A 19,969-nucleotide genomic window follows, 5' to 3' on the forward strand; every position below is an offset into this window, starting at 1 on the left:
TTTCCGGCAACCAAGTGAGATGGTGATGGAGAAGACGATGTCGCTTCCATGCCAGCATCATTATCATCACCGTCATCAGTGCCATCTGCAGACGGACGAGGCGTCGTGAACCTCTGACATCTAGAACTCACTTTCTTCCGAAAACTACAAACGCAAAACTTGGAGAGTAAATACTGAAATTTAAACTGAAACCATCGTGAAAAAAGAAAGACTGTCTAGAATTTCAGGGGTATTATGGGATGGCGTCCAATCCCGATATCAAAATCGCAGATCCATCTAGTGGACAAAATATACGTTACAATTCTACCTCTTCAACGTCGTCGTTTGTGCACACGACGACACCGGCGTCGGTAGGAGACGCTCTATTAGACAATCTCACATCAACTGTGACGTTGATAGTGGAAGAAGAACAAGAATGGGGAGACATACTGACCTTGATTCTCAAGGCCGGCGCCATGGGGTTCATAATTCTGGCAGCCATATTCGGCAATTTGTTAGTCATCGTAAGTGTCATGAGACACCGGAAGTTACGCATCATTACCAACTATTTCGTAGTGTCGTTAGCTCTTGCGGACATGCTTGTTGCCATGGTGGCAATGACATTCAATGCGAGCGTTCAGCTGACTGGACGGTGGATGTTTGGCTACTTCATGTGTGATGTCTGGAACTCTTTAGATGTGTATTTCTCAACCGCTTCCATCCTCCATCTGTGTTGTATAAGTGTGGATAGGTATTACGCTATTGTGAAACCATTGAAATACCCTATAAACATGACAAAAAGAGTTGTGGCGTTCATGCTTTTGAACACTTGGGTTTCACCGGCAATCATAGCTTTCGTTCCCATATTCCTAGGCTGGTACACGACGGATGAGAATCAACTGTATAGGATCAAGCATCCAGATGAGTGCGATTTTAAAGTGAATAAGGTTTACGTCATTGTTTCGTCGTCAATCTCTTTCTGGATCCCGTGTACCATCATGGTGTTCACATACTTGGCAATCTTCAAAGAGGCGAACAGGCAAGAGAAGCAGCTACATTCTAGAATAGGGAACGCCATGTTGATGAATCATCACAGGAACAGCCGGGAGTACAACAGCAATGGCGACGTTCTCAGCAGCAGTGGCGGCTCGTCTAAGACCCTCACGATGCACGAGGTACACCACGGAGATCTTCACTCCACCCCGACCAAAGATCGCAACATCATCAAAATGAAACGAGAACATAAAGCTGCTAGGACGCTCGGGATCATCATGGGGACCTTCATCCTCTGCTGGCTGCCCTTCTTCTTGTGGTATGTGAGCACGACGTTGTGCGGAGAAGCCTGCCCATGCCCCGACATCGTAGTCGCTGTCGTCTTCTGGATAGGCTACTTCAACTCCACACTTAATCCACTCATCTACGCGTATTTCAACAGGGATTTCAGAGAGGCTTTCAAGAACACTCTACAGTGTGCGTTCTGCAGTTTGTGTCGGCGTCCACCCTCCGATCTGGAGGCCCTGGATGTCAGACGACATTCTCTGCGCTACGATGAGAGAACACGTAGCATCTACTCTGAGACTTACCTCAAACATATCGACCGAAGACGGTCCAGCGAGTTCGGCAGCAGTCTGTGATGAGAGCCTCTTCCTTAGGAATCGATATTTGTCATCTAACATGCCCACAGAACAGTGTCAGAAACAATTGTGCTTATCCAGATGACAGTTACCCGACTTGAGGTGTGATCGTTTAAACAGAAAGACTGATATTTGGACCCGTTTGACTTTGTCGGTTCAAGAGACCATACAAGTTACCCTCATAAATTTCTCCTTCTGTGAAATAAACTGACTTTTTATTTTTTCTCTCCTATAGTCCCGTCTATAACATTGAAGTCAGCACTAGACAGCTCTTAAATAGTGTTTTATGATTTTATTCTTGTAAAGGCCTATTGTAATGCGTCACTATCCCAGATCAAATTGTACAGATGATCTCATATTTTGAGAACCCTTCTTATTGTATGAGCAGGAAATAATATAGACATAAACAAGTGTTAGATTAACTGATTTTATATGTGAAATTTTTCTACCAAACTTTCTCTTATGAATTGGCATAGTATTTTAATTGAAGAAATTTTTGACCAATGAATAAAAATTTAAGACACATACTTAAATGAAACGTATTAATTATTCTTATAATATAAAAATGCTACACTTGTAATTATTTCTACAGACGTTTACCATGGATATTATGTAGATGGTTTAGTGATTTGTAAATTTGTACATGCGCATTTTGTAAAGAGTAGTCACGAAGATATTTGAACCTATAGATTGTGTTTCTTGTATTTTAACTGCCATGGGCTTGCATCTATACAGATAATACAGTATGGTCCAAAAACCTAGATCCATTTTGATGAAGGAGCACTAAATTTAATAGCTACCATGTATATCCTATTATTTATAATATCAATCCATTATATTTTTCAACGCGACCAACTTTCCATCCTTAAACATTGTTCCCAGAGTTCTACTGTTATTCTGAAAGCACTTTGCAGCAAATTTATTGAAATGGTTACAACTGCATCATTAATTTAATTGGATACTTGAGTTGACAAATTAATTATAAGATATTATTTTCATTTCATGAATTCTTCACTTTGTGATCCCTCAAAAATATATAAAGTAGTTTGAAATTAGATAAACATGTAGATCATAATCTTGGAGCAACTCTTCCAGTTTAGCTGCTTGGAAAGGTTTAATTGAAGAATTCCCAATTCCCTCGCAACAAGAGTCGTCTTTCTTTCTATTGAGAATTATTTTCACTAACTATAACAAATAATAGCAACATAAATGTTTTCATCAAAATATAACGAGTCTTATTTATAACCATTTGAAATAGCATACAAATTTATGTATACATAAGATACCACACGTTGCCATAGGAATGGTAGTCTTATTTAAAATGCCTTGTCGAGAAAATTCCTGAGAATTATTGTTTCATAAACTATTTTAACTTTAAATTACTAAAGTCGAAAGTCCCTATAGTAAACCATCCCACATAATTACATTTTAACTTTTCCAAATTATTTGCAACTTCTTAAGTATATGAAATCCATGGTTTACGTTCAAAAGTTTTTTTGCCAATTTATTTATCTTAATTAACTACTTTAACATAGTTTTAATTTGTTTCAGATAATCGTGACAACTAATTACATGTCATTCTAATTCTTATGAAAGAGCAATAAAAGTATATATTGGTCATTAATACGACTAAAGACAATTTAGAATGGTCAGCACTATCAATTTAATAAACCATCACTCCCAGCGAAGGGTGCTAAGGGACATATACAACAAAGATGGCCATTTTTGGGCTATGAACTCCACTGTTCAAATCTGAAAGAGAGTTTGTATTACAGTAAGTGTAACACACAATATCGAATAATACAATTCATAAAATATCGAGTTATTCAATATAGTTTGGAAACAGTTAAATGAAATTTATTCGGCATAGAATTAAAAAATATATATATTAAAACTATAAAATAATTACAACTCGAATAAAGTCTAATTCAGTCGATAGTACATAAACAATAAAAAAGGCGTTGTAGGTTATTTCAGTATGCGAGGCAATATAAACTTCTCGGCTATCCATTATGCAACTACGCAACTATTTCACAGACTAAAATCGAACGCTCCTATTGTATAAATAATAACAATGATGATAATATTTAACTTTCAATTAACAAAACTTTACCCAAGTCTGTTCACCGAAGTGATAAACAATTTGAAGTTATAGGCTACCAGAATTTCGATTGACAGTCTATATAAAATTTTGAAAGCGCAAGAAATTTGATTTGTCATTATTAAAAGAGAGAATAATACAATACTAATATTAATTCAAATTTAATACTGTTTAAATTTACAAAATAATATTTTTCTAAATTTGGTATCGGTTCAAATATATATTTTATGGATGAAATATAAAATAGAATGAGAATATGAAATTTCTTGACATATTATACTGTAAGATATCACCGCTAATTTGAGCTAATTTATATAAAGGAACTTAAAACTCATGTGCGGTTTGATGATAATCGATAAAAAAAATTGTGAAGTAAAGCAATGATCTAATGACATTCATGTTGAAGTTTTTCCTTGCAAATTAGCTGCTGGGTGTTTAAAACCAATATAAAAACGTTCGTGTTATTTGTGTGTATATATTTGAGGTATATTTTTGTCACATTAACTTCTGTCAATGCTTTAATGATCTCTTTACACTTTAGGCGAACGTTTTCGCTCACATAAGGAGCATAATCATATCTTCACCTTCGCCTAAAATTTAAAAAGAACATTAAAGCATTGATAAGTTAGTTTGGTGGAAAATATATCTGAAAGTAAATATATAAATTGAATATAACTTTTCAGAACAAACAATGACTGTAAAAACGTTCTTCTTACTTAAAACTTGCAAACAGATAATGGAGGTGTTATGTAGCCTCTCACAGACTTCCTAATACTGTCAGTCACTGTTTCGAAATAGGATGGAACTTTAATAATATATTCATTTGAAAGATTAAATACTGGTAATTGATTAATGTGAAATATACAATATTATCACAATCTAGTATATACCAGTCACGAAACTCAGCACGTAGGGAATGTGCATCCATAGATATTTGCTGACCACTAGGATCGCTACTATCGCCTCATCACAGACAATGCGAAATATTACCGCCACAATCTATTGCTTCTAATACCCTCAATAACTCAAACTTCGAGACTGCATATACTAGACTGTGATATTATTTAAAAAATCACGTCTTACCGTTTATTTAAATAATTTCTGGTTTCTAGTAATTTTTATTTACTCCTTTCGTAAATAGAAAACAAAATAATTAACATGTAAGCCGCAGTTTCGTATTTATAATAAATTCCTGCAATAAATTTTTAACAAAAGGAAATTCTACATTCATTACCAACATTTTCAAACATCTCGCAAATTTTAGCGGAGAAATAGATCGCTGTTGTAATGTTGGAAGTATAGGAGTACCTCACTAACGTTTAGTCAAAAGTTTTTATTCTAGAATTATGATTATTAAGATTCGGATAAAGTAACTGTATCAGGATAGGCTGTATAGCTGTATAGGATGGGACCTTGACTTGCTTCAAACTAAGTAAACACTGCCCCCTTTCACTAGCTAAAATTCTACCTACTGGGAAGAGCGCTCCTCATCTCCTACCTAAAACAGTAAAGACGATAGAAACTGAATATACGTCGTCACTACTGTCGTCTGGAGGACACGTGACGTTTGTAAACAAAACGCACGGACCAAGGACGCCTATCTTGATACAGTTACTTTATCCAACCCTTATTGATTATTATTTAATTACTGTACGCTTTTGCCTTAGGGACAAAATTATGTTGAACTTTGTATTCTAATTAATCATAGATTTTCCTTGATGATTTCACGTCAGAAATGAAAATGCTTCAGAATATACTTTTTTTTTCATAAAGTACATTAATTGTTTTATTGTTGTATAAACCAAAGTAGCAGAAGAATGGAGCCCTAATGAAGAAGAAAATATAAACATGGTTCAGATGTTCCATCCCGAAATATAATGACGCTAATTTCATGTCAAAATTTGCATGAATATGTCCGTTTCTATGTAATCATCGTATCAGTATGAAGAGTGTTTTGAGGTAATTCATAGAATTAAATGAAATATCATTTCAATTATGAAAGACAATTCAATCCATTATTATACATTTCATTATTCCTTTAGGTAATGTTTCGTTGAGAATTAATATTTGTTGTAATACTCTAAGTAGACCTGCAGTGTTTGTTGTACACAGTGAATCAGGAGAAATAATAAACATTTTAGGGGTTGGTATTATGGATTATTCGGTGTAAAAATGTTCATGTAGACATGTGTCTTATTTTCAATGGGTGCGGACATAGAGCTATTTGAATATTACGCATAACAAACGTTTAAAGTTGCAAGAGGGAAAGACAAATGATTTAATGATTACATTTATTGTTCATTTATATGATAGTCCTATTAATACATTTCAGCAGTTAAACAATTCCACCATCACCTTCAATACAGTTATCCGCTCTATTAGCAACAGTTAGTGTTTATCTTCTTAGGTTTTCTTGTTCTTTCTGCGGACACCAATATTCATAATTCGTCCCTTGTGTAGACCTATAGCCTACTTTGGTTTTTGTACACTTCGCCTTTTATCCACTCCCTACAGACAAAAATCGACAGTTGTAAGTTCTGGGGACCTTGGTGGCTAACGCACATGATCACCGCGACCGATCCATCGTTCGGAAAATATGAGATACAAATAATGTGTCACATAACGGCTAAAACGTACAGGGGCTCCATCATAATGGAAGAACATGCCATCATTTTAGCCAAGGGAACCTCCTGCAACAACATTAGAAGCTCATTTTGCAGGAAAGCTAAATAGCTGCGCCCTGTAAGATTATTTCTTTGCACATACTCAGTAGTCATTTATCGTTCCTTCATACCATTTGCAAGCCTTGTTATGCATAACATTCAAACAACCATATCTTCACACTCATTGAAAACAGGGAACATGTTTTTATTAACTTTTTTTACTCAGAATAGTACATATTATCGTCTCCTAAAATATTTACTCGTCTTTCTGAACCATCCTTTAGTTTCATGATAATATAAATAAATTTAATAGCCTAACTAGCATTGTTGTGTAGGTTTTGAAGACCTTCATAATGTTGTTATAACTTCAGAGAGGTGTGGAAGTGCATGAAGTGTTAGGTATAGTATATGGGCGTACTGGATCCGACAGACTGATGTATCGATATTTATCCTTCTATCTAATAATTCTATAATGTTATAATCGGGGACGTAAAAAATTATATTCTTATGAAAATTTGACTTTTGCTTGTTTTCATTACATATTAAAACAGAAAAGTAATGTAGTTATATAGAGTTAACATAAATAAATAGACCTATATACAGTATTACAAGAACATTTGACACTCAAAACATGATAAATTATCACTGATATGAAGAACTTTGTAGTGTACTATAGTGTGCGAACATAATGATTAAATTTAAAATTTGTAATTATGTAATAAAAAGTAGACTTAACTGGACTTTTGAAATCACTACTCTCTACAGAAATTAATTTTCTCAGACGAGAAACGAGAATATCAAAGTTGAATAATAATTCTAAATGACAGGATGCTCGAAATTGAGAAGAGGCTATCAAGCAACATATGGTATCAATATTATAAATGGTGTAGAGAAGCATAAATTAATTTCAAAGACATGTTGGGTCCGATAAGAATACTATAAGTATCAAATATATAAGAGTTTATTTCCGTCTGATTACTTATCAATAAGCATGTTTTAACCATTAGGGTATTACATGAGATGGTACATAAAAGCTGACAAACTGTGGTCAGGTCAGCTTCTCCTCCATCAAATTTGTAAGTACTAAAACCCATAACTCTAAACTTAACATTCATTTTTAGCTTTCAATTCAAATATTTTTATACTTCAACATTATATTTTTACAGGGCTCTAATTTCGTACGCCCCTTAAACATCAGCACGGTTGAACTACATACCGTAGCATGTCCAGCTATTTTGTGAATTTTTCCCGCCTGTATCTGAAGATTGCCAAATTATTGTTATTTATTTGTACACTTATCTTTTAGCATATCGCTTGATTTTCTATGTTTTGTATGGTTTTAAATTTTATGTTATATGTATAGCCTACTTTTAAATGGCATATGTTTGAACTGCCTATCATATCATTTTTAACACATTTTAACGATTGTCTTAAATCAGATAATTTTAAGTGTTCATCATATGTTATCGTTTCGATGTGACCTGAGGATGCCATATTCATGGCGAAAACGTTTGTCAGCTTTTATGTACCATTTCATGTAATGCCCTAATGGTTAAAACATGATTATTGATAAGTAATCAGACGGAAATAAACTCATGTATATATTTGATACTTATAATTTAATTTGGTGTGGTTATGTAACAAAATATTAGATTTAATCCCTACAGAAGGACGCAAAAGAAAACAATCCAAAAAAAAAAAGAAATAACACTACTTCCAAAAAAAAAAAGATAATTCGACTACTCATAAGTTCGGAAAGAGGACGTTCCAAGATAACGAAACAATTACTAAAAAGACGAAAAGGCGACGGTTTACCAGCCTAAGTGAATGAGGTAGCGAGGTAATGGAAAAACAAATAATTTTCCTATTTTTGAGTCAATAAAACAAATCGTTGTGAGCCGAATTTATAATTTACCTTCACATTAATAGATATTATTTTCAATGCCTATCTCACAACAAAGTGTATGTGTAATTTAAAATGAAGTTTTAATCGCTCATTGGCTCAAATATATAAATTGTGTTAAAAAGTAATTGATCACATGTTGAAAACAACCTATAATTCGGTAGAGGTGCTTTTCTAGTTGAATTGTTTACATTACGAAAGAGAGAGAGAGTGTTTCTGCGTAAACCATTAGCATCATTAAGCTAATAATGAGAGTTGATAACCTATCAACCCTGGAACAAGAGGATTCCAAACGCGGATGAAAATAAAGTGACACAAACCCATTAAGTTATTTTCGATAGTGAAATCCTCTGGTATAGAGCAAACGAAATAATAAGCCCTTCCCAATATAATGGAAAATCCCAAACATGTGCTCTCAGCATTAGTAGTTTTGCGAATATTAGTCCTATGTAAAGAGGAGTTTAAATCTATTTCGTATGCAGGCTCACAGGTGATGTGTAATAGCCTCAGTTTATTACCCTTCTATATAGGTATACTGTATGGGGCATCTCTTTTTTTTTTTTTCATTCTTATCTAATTTCCAATACTTTACACGGACAAAGTTTATGAATTTTGGGACCAGGTGTAAACTTATCAGCTGGTAGATTCTTATGCAAGGAACCAAAATTTTTTATCTCCATCAGGTCCTGTTAGATTTGTTGTAAACGAACAGTTGAGGTGGATTTTATTTTAGTCTATAATTTTCCACTATGATCTTCTTCGTCTTCTCCTATATCACATACTAGTCATATCAAAGACCTGCACAACGGCCCAGTCCATGGGCTGCTTCCGCACTGCACCGCACTGGGCTTCACAGTCTCGTATGGAACAAGCCTGTGACGTCACCGCTCTGGCCTGGAAGGGCTGCTTGCGTAACGGTTTTGTGCAGTGGGCTGGTATCAACGTATCGAGTCCAAGTCTCCTCTTCTATCAGTTACTAAGTCTGCGCGGACTTGTGCTTGCGTTGTGCGGTTCGATTAACGATTACCTACTGTTTCAAACGTTTTTGTTTTAGTTTTTAATTTCTGTTTTTCAAGATGAGTCCAAACAATGATGCATCGCAAAGAAAATACAGTATCTGTGATGAATGTCTTCCGGAATTAGATGCCATGATCTAGTGATAGAATGGTAGATCACGGCATATCAGCCTGCAAAACCTTCATCACAGACACCGGTCGTGGAAGCACACATTCTAAAATACAGTCTCTCTAGAGAAAAAGTAGTGAAGGATAAAATCGCTGCTAGAAAGTTTAAAACAACAGAGTCGGATGGAAATTAAAAAAGTACCATTGGGACAGTTTTTAAATGTGTGTTCGACAGCAGTGGAAAATAATTTAATTTTGTATGACAACTGAACTCTTTCAGTCAACCATTCTTTCACAGCACCTAGCCATACATAATATTTAAATTACAGTTTCGATCATGTGATTGTGGGACGTTCCTTAATGAAAAAAGTTTTCTTGATTATCGATACTATCTTTCCTATAAACTTCATTCCAAATTCCTTCTTATTTGCTATATCGTCATCTTTTCGACTATGACAATTTTTTTTAAAGAATATTAAGTCATTTATCTGGTGGCTTCTTCTTAGAGGGGTCAGGGTTCTATTCCTAGCAGATTCTGTAATATTTATTGTTTGCAAAGGTGCTGAGATAAGTTTTCTTCCGGTATTTCTGTTTCTTGTGCTATCATAGACATTTTACTATTTATGTAGTATTCCTCGGTGTCCGTTGGGCAGAGGTATATTCTCATACTCTGGCCGGAACTCGAACCTGCGTCCACTCCCTTGGAAACTTCGCACAATAAAATGTAATAAAAGTTACTTAATTTATAACATTTCTGGATTAATTAATTGGAGTAAATATGTTATATGAAGAAGTAGAATATTATCAGCTAATTTTCCATACGTGTAGTGTATTCAACTATTAAATCGAATCAAGGCAAGATTCAGATCTATAGCAAAACCCACCGCCCTTTAAACATCTAATTTTGAACTCGCCTGGCACTGCTAGTCGTTACATTCTCTTCGTATATTAATTCTCTTCGAGTAAGGAATGGAAAACCACTGGAATGAACTAATATGGAAGGGTAAAACTTCGTAGCCTTTAATGTTTCACAAGCAATGTTGAAGATAATTAATAGATATAATGTTTTCAGTAGTTTCTGCATGCCTTGTTCAATATAATAAATTGTCTGCATGATACATATTTAGTGTGTTAGATTCTCCAGTAACACAGATTAAAACTAATATCAGGGAAGAAGGTGGTGTCAGAATTGTTCGCTATAATTTAGTACTTGGTCTAGTAGAAACTTGAAACTAAAATACGTGTTTCTCTCCTTCAGCAGCGTAAATATATTTTAAATGAAACTAGATTTCAATCTCTTTTTCGTTCATTCATGGTTTAGACGGTTGTCTTTTAAGTCTTAAGAATTCCATATATTAAAATGTAGAGTTTTTCAACGATCAGAGATAATTTTAGAATATACAGTAATTCTTGTGTTATTGATGAAGTTATTAAAAAAGAAAAACTACTGCTTTTATCCAAAGAAATATGACTTTTTTAATACTACATTGAATGTTGATGTCGTATGTATACACCATTTTATGGTACAAGTAGCAACATCTCTTTTGTGTTATGACGGTAGTTCTGAGTAGTTGTACTGGAATAGCTGCTACATTTTGAGTGAACTAATATAGGCCTAGGTCTATTTAAAATCACCCTTTTTTTAAATAACTTCGCAACCATAAATCCGCAAATTTAACATGTTCAGATCATGTTAAAATAGACTGTCTACTAAAAACCTTTTCATCAAAGTGTTGCGTAAGAAATGTTTTGCCCGTCAGAAGGTACGTCATATACTTACAATAATATGATGTTTTCATATTTTGAGCTCATAATAATATATCATAATCTCGAAAGATATTCAGTTGAAATTGTCCAGTAATTTTAACTGCAACTTCATTTTGTTAATACATCTTCAATTTATTATACAGAGTGAAGTCCTATGATGAAACGAGCTGTGAAGTCACGGCAAATGATACCTTCTGAACTATGAAGTCATTCTTGGATAACTGAAAGTGGATTATCAGCTAATTTGATGGTAAGATTCTATAATTATACGAAATTAAGTTACCATTTTGTTCAAACGTATTTTGTCGATTTTAAGCGCATTATTATAATATGTAGTTTCATATTAATTTAATCTGTTGTTCGTATGTATAGCTGTAGAAAACCATATATTCACTAAAGAGGACGATCATAATTTCAAAGTTTATAAAGTTACGGACATACATATTGCGTCATTTAAATTACCCCCTTACTTTCGGAAAATCTCCATATTAAGTTGCGTAAAATTAGGTAAAATATGAGTAATTTAAATTATCTCTTACTCTTGAAAAGCTCCATATTAAATTGTGGAATAGTTATGAAAAATATGAGCAATTTTTAAGTTACCTCTTACTTTCGAAAGTGATCCATAATAAGTTACGTTAAATTAGGGAAAATATCAGCAATTTGAATTAACTCTTACTTTTGAAAATTATTCATAATAAGTTGCATTAAAATATGACAAAATATCAGCAATTTAAATTACCTTTTACTTTTGAAAATGATTCATAATAAGTTGCGTTAAATTAGGGAAAATATCAGCAATTTAAATTACCTTTTACTTTTGAAAATTATATAATAAGTTGCGTTAAATTAGGGAATATATGAGCAATTTAAATTATCTCTTACTTTTGAAGATGATTTGTAACAAGTTGCGTTAAATAAGGGAAAATATCAGCAACGTAAATTATATCTTACTTTTGAAAATGATCCATAATAAGTTGCGTTAAATTAAGGAAAATGTCAGCAATTTGAATTAACTCTTACTTTTGAAAATGATTCATAATAAGTTTCACTAAATTAGGGAAAATACCAGCAATTTAAATTACCTTTTACTTTTGAAAATGATTCATAATACGTTGTGTTAAATTATGGAAAATATCAGCAATTTAAATTACCTTTTATTTTGAAGATCATCCATAATAAATTTCGTTAAATAAGGGAAAATATCAGCAATTTAAATTACATCTTACTTTTTAAAATGATCCATAATAAGTTGCGTTAAATTAGGGAAAATATGAGCAATTTAAATTATCTCTTAGTCTTGAAAAGCTTCGAACTAAAATAGGTACTCGTAATAATTTGGGGGAAATTTGAGCAACTTGAAATTTAAATTACCTCTGACTTTCCAAAATGATCCATACTAAGTTGCGTTAAATTAGGGAAAACGTGAGCAATTTAAATTATGTCTCAACCTTTTAAAGCTTCGAACTAAGCTAAGTAATAATTGGGGGAAATATGAGGAACTTTAAATTGTCTCTTACTTTTGAAATAGAACTTCATTCTTAGCTATGTATAAGTAAGAAAAATGTGAACAGTTTACATTACCTCATATATTTGAAAAACTTCCATACTCGGTTATGTGAAATTTAGAGAAAATATGAGCAATTTAAATTATATGCTTTTGAAAAGGTTCGATACCGAGTTAAGTAGAAATTATGGAAAATATGAGAAATTTAAATTGCCTCATCGTTTTGAGGAAGCTCGGTATTAAATTGAGTAGTAATCAGGGAAATGAGTAACTTAAATTACCTCTTACTCCAAAAAAAAACTTTATGGTTAGCTATACGAAAATTATGGAAAATATTATGAATTATTTATATTATCTCTTACTTTTGAAACAATTTTGTGCTAAGTTACGTGAAAAGAAGGGAAAATATGAACAATATAAATTACCTCTTACTTTTGAAAAGTCTTTATACTAACTTACGCAAAAATTATAATACTGTCGTATTCTTTACATATCCCATTCAATGGCTAGAAAATGTTTTCAATATCCATATTACACGCAATTAAACGAAATACTACATATTAGTACATCTTAATTCAAGTATGAAAACGCTACAATTGCAAGAAATAGCAAGATACTTCAATTTATGTCTAAGGATGTTGCTCATTCGTGTTTATCGAACAGTTGCTAGAGACAGTGCTGAAGTAAACCATTGCAGCCGTTGCTTTGGTATGAAATTAATATTATATTAAGTTAAAACTGGAACTAGTTATTTTAATCTACTAAAAGAATACCCAGCATTACTAAACAAGTCGCTAACTCCTGTCGCAAGAAGTGATAAAGAAAAATCCATCCAGGCTATAAAGGGGGAAAAATTAGACGAAAAGTAACTTATGAAGAAAATAAATATCATTGAAACTAAAGTAAAGTCAAAATCAGACAGGCCCAAAATATTAGTGATTAAATTTACATGCAAACTAAAATAATGTATGCAAACGGAGTTTTTTCACGTAAATTAAATGTATTTTAAATACATCATAGAATAATTTTGTTAAAATATATTATTTTTAATAACAATAACAAAAATCAACTAACAAAATTCAAGTTAAGTTATCTCAAAATCAACGTTTGAGTAGTCCATTACAAAAATTTATCATTTGACAATTTTATTCGTAAAGCCTATATACGTGGGGTGTAACTTTAATAGTGGCAACACTGCTGTAAAAGCGAAACGAGACAGAGTTAATTGTTGTCACTTTTAGCACATATGTTAGTCTATGTCTGCCCTCCTCTCCCCTAAAAGGACTCTTCCGTCCGACTTACAGCGCATGCGCTGTGGAGAGTTGAAGTTAGTCTCCTATTAGTTACAGCTCTAAGCGGTTGTGTTTCGCCATGTTTACAAAGCAGGAACAGCGATCTTGGCTGAAAATTCAATCTATCCGTGGTCGTATAGCACCACAATGTCATGACGGTCTTGTTGAGGCATGTGGAGAATCGGCGTACAAATACTTACACTGAGCTAACGAAGCCTCTAACAGGGCAGATACGATTTTCCTTAGTTTATACTTAGAAGTAGAAGAATATACTTTTTCTTATGCATAGAAATAGTAGTTTATACTACCATTTCTACCATAAACTAAACACGGCCTTCCAGATCAACCTTTTGCTACACAGGAAAGAATTTACTGTGGGTTTTATACATAAATATCGTAGTATATGCTACGAAAACCTTAGCAATAGCATTTACTTCAATTTTATGCATATCGCCCATGAGAAGTAGCGGAACTATTTCCAAGTTTGTCAGTTTGTTGTATCTTTGGTTCTTATATAGCCCGTGGTTACCAAAGTTCGCTTACACGATCAGAAAATTGTAGGTCAGATATCTTTGAAAGGCAGAGTACTGCGGTACCAAAACACTTGCACTGTGTTGTGTTTGGTTACATCCGTTCCGCGTCATTCATTTCAGAGGACCTCTCTACATCCCTCTCCCAGCTTGCGTGCTGTTCCTGCAATATTTCCGTTAATTAGCTGTTTCAAGGAAGTCGAGGGGCGTGAAGGGGGTATGGAGGATACTACTTATTGCCGGTGCAGGCTGGCAGCAGAAGAAATCAATGTGAGTATACTGGAAACATTACTGTCGCAAGATCTGCCATATACATTAGTTAAAACTCCGACCGACTGTGGCACTGGTATCTAAAATAATATTTTTCTTAATCCCACTGACTTGCTACATCAGACTAATTCATATTACGTTTCTCGCTAAGACGTTTTCTTGCATTTCTGTTTATGAATTACCTCAGTATAACATCTATTCTATTGACGGCTTTCATTCTTGCTCGAAATGCAAAGACAGGGTGAACTGTAAATAATGTCATTAATTTCAGGGGGTTATTTTTTATATTTACACATTTATTTAGTTTTATTTATTGCTAGTAAGTTTGAAATGAATACAAATTAATAAATACAATGAAATATAAACTAGCCCACTCCTGAATGAGTAAGACTCGTGCTCAGGAGGGGATTCCAATACAAACAAAAATAAAATTAAAATTGAGAGTGAATACAAATTCAATAGTGTTTAATATGTTTAAACCCAAACTATAAATCCGATACAATTTTTTTTTTACTTTTTTATTAATTTGGAGAGGATTCGTGGTTGAAATATTATTGGAATAAAATTTGTTTAATAATCTGGGACCTTGACTCAAGCTATGATAAAAAGCTGCATTGGTTTTACATTTTGGTTCAGACAAACGCAGAGAATTCATATTTTTAGTTCTATATTTATGTATATACCTTTCAAAGTTATTAAAATTTCTATGAAAATATTTCAATAAAATAAAGTTAATACATTTGTTTAATGGTGAAAACTTTGAAATGTTTAAACAACAATTCAGTTGGGTAATCTTTCTGCTTTCTTAAACAAATTTTTAATACTTCTTTCTGTAGTAAAATTAACGGATAAAGGTTGGATTTATAAGTTCCACCCCAATCTATAATACCATACATAAATATAGATTGAAATAATGCTAAATAAATTACACATAAGCAGTTAATTGACAAAATATGTCTTACAATAACAAAGTAACATAATGTTTTACGTAATTTGTTACAAATATAATGAATATGATTATTCCATTTTAAATGATTATCAATAATTATACCTAACTATTTAACCTCATTAACTTCATTAATAACTGAACAATTGCAATTTATATCGGAACAATCAGAATTACGCATTTTTATTTGTAGTATAGATATTTCAAACAAAAAAGTTTAATATTATAATTTTGCTCGTTTTTGCTTCCTTTTCGAGATAAAAAAACATTATATGAAACATATCATCGCATGTTTTGTGAAAGCCATTGAGTTATTCTGTAATGTGTTCAGTCAATTTACGAGAGCAGTGCATTATGATAATATATTATGGAAAGAAGTTCAGTTTTGTCCTTGAAAAGTGCATAAATTTGATCCGAACATTGTTAAATTCTTTTGCAGAACGAAGAATAACATTTGTTCAGATCAAATTTCTGCATATTTAAAGGACAAAACTAAAATTGTTTAAATCATCTGTTATCATAATAACTGCTCTCTTACATTGACTCACCATATTGGGAATTTAATCAATGATTTTTTTCAAAACACGCTATGAAATATTTCATATGAATCAATGTTTATCGCGAAAAGGAAGAAAAACGAGCAAAATTTTCTCAAAGTTTTTCTTTGAAATATCTCAAAGAATAACACCCTGAAATTAATGAAATTACTTACGGTTCACCCCGTAAATTTTTTTATATCTACACTATTCGAAAATATGGTGAACCAACCATGATACTGGACCGTCATTACGTTCTGTTTTTACCTGACAATGAGAAAATATAAGTGACCCAAAAGTAATTGCAATCTACTTTAGTAACTTGCTTGTTAAATTGTTAAAACACTTAAAACTATAAACTTTGCCTTGCGAAATTAATATGGATTCGATTCCATACCAAATTCCTTATATGTTTCTACCATTATTATGTAAATAACTTCATATCCTGAGAATTTTCCGGGTATATTTGTTGGTATTAATTCGTGAAGATGCTCGCACGTCGAGCTTTAAGTTAAGAAAGGAAACAAAGATAGGAGAAATGTCAATTTCAATTCGGTGAACAGAAAGGTAATCAGTGATATATATTTATTTAATATCTTGTGATACGTGTAAAGAAAAAAATATATATCCTTTTTTATAAATATAAAGCTCAATTGCATTATACAGCAGTTAATATTTCGATGACACAAAGTGCTTATGCATGCAAAAGTGTCCGTAAGGGGTACAGGATAATATATCTCACCTGAACCAGTTTCTATTTTCTTTTCAGTAAGAAACTTCTGGGTTTATTTCTTTCTCAATATATTCAGCCTAATAATTGTCATATTTGGCCTACTAATACGTAAGTTCTAGAAGCAAGGAACTTTTTCCTGAAGGAGAACCTTAAAAATGTAAAGTACTATCCTAAACTTATATTAAGGATTTTAGCACTTGGTGTACATATCTTCCATGTCCGAGAATGATCTCACACATTTCTAAACTTATTTTTATGAAAATAAGTACCGTATTGATATAACAGTGTAACTTTCACTACATGAGAAAGCTATTTCTAAATTGTTACACATATCCACAGCAATTATGTGTTGCAGATTATGTACAGGCGATAGTGTCATCATTCTTATGTCTCATACGAGGAAATCTCATTGTTGAAAATGTGGCACAACTTTTGTGCACAAGGTTCACAAATTCCTAAATTGTTATGGAACTTAAAGATCAAGTCCCAAAGTGAATATGTTATGTATTATCACAGATCGCAATATTATCGGTCCGTGCTTCTTTATTCAAGATACACTCCCAAGTATAATTTGCTTTTATGTGCTGCAAATTTGTTCGTAATTGCCATTTTATTTGTAATCAAAAGTTCATATTGCAATAAGACGGAGTGCTTCCATATTAATGCTTGGATGTTGGAAATTTTGAAACATTTCCTGGAAGATGGATTGGAAGAGGAGAGCCACTGCATGCTCTCCACAATCTCCTGATCTGACTTCTTGGGAATTCTTCCTCTGGAGTTATGTAAAGGCTCAGCATATACCAAACCTTCTTAGATCACTTAATCAGGACTGTGAAAGGAATACCTTTGAAATATATAATAACGTTTTGCACGAATTCGAATATCGAATAGATATGACGGAAGCTAAGAAAGGAATATAATTATATTGTAATCGATCTCCATTGCTTTTTATGTATTGTAAGTTTCACTGCTATCTCGGTGTCCATATCAATTGAAATATCATCACTCTCGGACACACTAATATATATTCGCCTTCTGTTTATGGTTTCGAGATATTCGATTCTGTTTGTTGTTGCTATTTCAACAACAATTTGTGCAGTTCGTGTCTGCTCTACATAATATTCTGTTTCGTATAACCTACTAACCGTTATCTGGGAATTTATTTTGTTATGTTGTCTGCAGCTAAAAATGAATTATTTTCTCCTTTTATATTATGGACTCATTACTAAATAATAAAGTTTTGTTTCAATGTAAAGTCTCATAGAAAGACTTGCTACCATCAGGTCCTTAATTAAGTTATTATACACAAAACCGCAATACTTTGTCGGGTTAAAATGGAATTAGAAGCCAGTGTGAACTTGGATTTGCTAATAACATGTAATTTGGTTTGACAGAAATCTGCAATCCTAAACTGAGGTGTATAATATACTTAACAAAGCTAATGTTTGAAATAAGGTATAGTTTTCGTAAATGTGTGATATTCTGGTCACATGTGTGAGTAACCATGTAAGTGTTGCGTCATATAATGCTTGTGTACCACGATGCTCAGAGTTACCATTAAGAATCCACGAGTTGGAAAGATAATATATTGTCGAATAAATAAAATACCTATTTTATGTGCTAATTTGTAGCTGAAAGACGTAATGTATTTTTATTTTGATAAATATGTCTGTGTTAAATTAAAGTAAAATGTTTAGAGGATTTGAAACTGTTTGTACATAGTTGTGTACATTTACAGCGTGTTGCAAAATAAGATGTAAATTTATGTAAATAGGAAAGAAAACAATAAAAAATAAGAATGGATATTATGTTTCTACACTATAGAAAAATGAAACTGATTTTTTTATTTGTTTATGAGCGGAGGTAGATACAAAATAATACATATTGGAAATAGAAAACATAATTTGTAAGTGTGTATGAAATTCTTGAAAGAATATTTCGTGTGATTATGGGTTGATAAAAAAATAAATTATATTCTGTGGAGAATTCTAAACTAACTCAAGAAAACAATTTAGGAGTTGAATTATTTGTACGACAAACTAAAGTATTAAAAGGATATTATGTAGCTATGACACTTTGTATTCAAGTGGATAAGTTAAGAATAAAGGGTACAAATCTTTAATCAAGAATTTAACTTTCAGTTAATATTAATTCCTAATGAAGTGTCAGGATTCTATGGTATTCCTTTATTATGTGTATTGAAGACGTAATTCCTTAAACTTAAATTACTATGGTCCGCTTAGAAGTTGAAAAATATCTAAAGTAGCTCAGACACAAAACTCGTTTAACTTCTAAGACTTATTATCTTTTCAAACAACTATACAATATTTTATCGTACATTGAAGGCAGTTCTCGATAAGAATAAGGTTTTGTTCTAAGACTGTTTGTTTCATTATTCTAATTAAAACATGTCTCAAGCATGATAATGTAATCGTACTTCATTACAAACAGAGCAATATTTGATTTAAGCGTGTTTTCGGGTTGCTGTTATACCTAAAATGCGATATAGGACGAAATACAATTTTCCCTAATAATACTTGGTTATTACAATAAGAAAAGTTTCCTAGTGATGTAAGTATTGGTGGTTCTGTCATCTTCGAATAACATTGTGATCTAATGATAACATGTCTTCTAAAGCGCTTGCTCGATCTTCTCTATACTTAAATTGAGTTTCTACGTCATATACACTGGCGTTCAACGGTATCTGACCCAATAATTTTTTGGTGTAAGTGTGCCTTCTTCTGTGAATAGATGGCGAAGATAATAATCAGTGCTGTCAATCGTACATAAATATACCCGCATTATACAGAGCTAAAGTCCCAGAAAAGAGCGGCCGGCCGTGCCCTGCGTGATTTTCGCCGAGCGCGTAACCATTTCTCCGGCGCTTCTCCAATATGTAACAGTACTAACAATAACTGTTCAATAATTTGGACTTACCATGCTCACAGTCGTTGCTGAAAATGGCCTTCATTTCCCTACACACA

General features: G+C 32.7%; 1 protein-coding gene across 3 annotated transcripts in view; it reads left to right on the forward strand.

The window, feature by feature from the left end:
* The window catches only part of LOC138708969 (octopamine receptor beta-2R-like), a 793,399-nt gene extending 774,611 nt beyond the window's left edge, over nucleotides 1–18,788 (forward strand). For all 3 annotated transcript variants that reach the window (XM_069839376.1, XM_069839375.1, XM_069839377.1), the window contains one exon: nucleotides 1–18,788. This exon is cut by the window's left edge and continues 1 nt beyond it. In XM_069839376.1, coding sequence (XP_069695477.1) covers nucleotides 240–1,613 — 1,374 coding nt within the window. In that variant the 5' untranslated portion in view covers nucleotides 1–239 and the 3' untranslated portion in view covers nucleotides 1,614–18,788.
* Nucleotides 18,789–19,969: the final 1,181 nt, after the last annotated feature.

Source organism: Periplaneta americana, chromosome 11 (assembly GCF_040183065.1).
Source record: "Periplaneta americana isolate PAMFEO1 chromosome 11, P.americana_PAMFEO1_priV1, whole genome shotgun sequence".
NCBI classification, from domain to species: Eukaryota; Metazoa; Arthropoda; class Insecta; order Blattodea; family Blattidae; genus Periplaneta; species Periplaneta americana.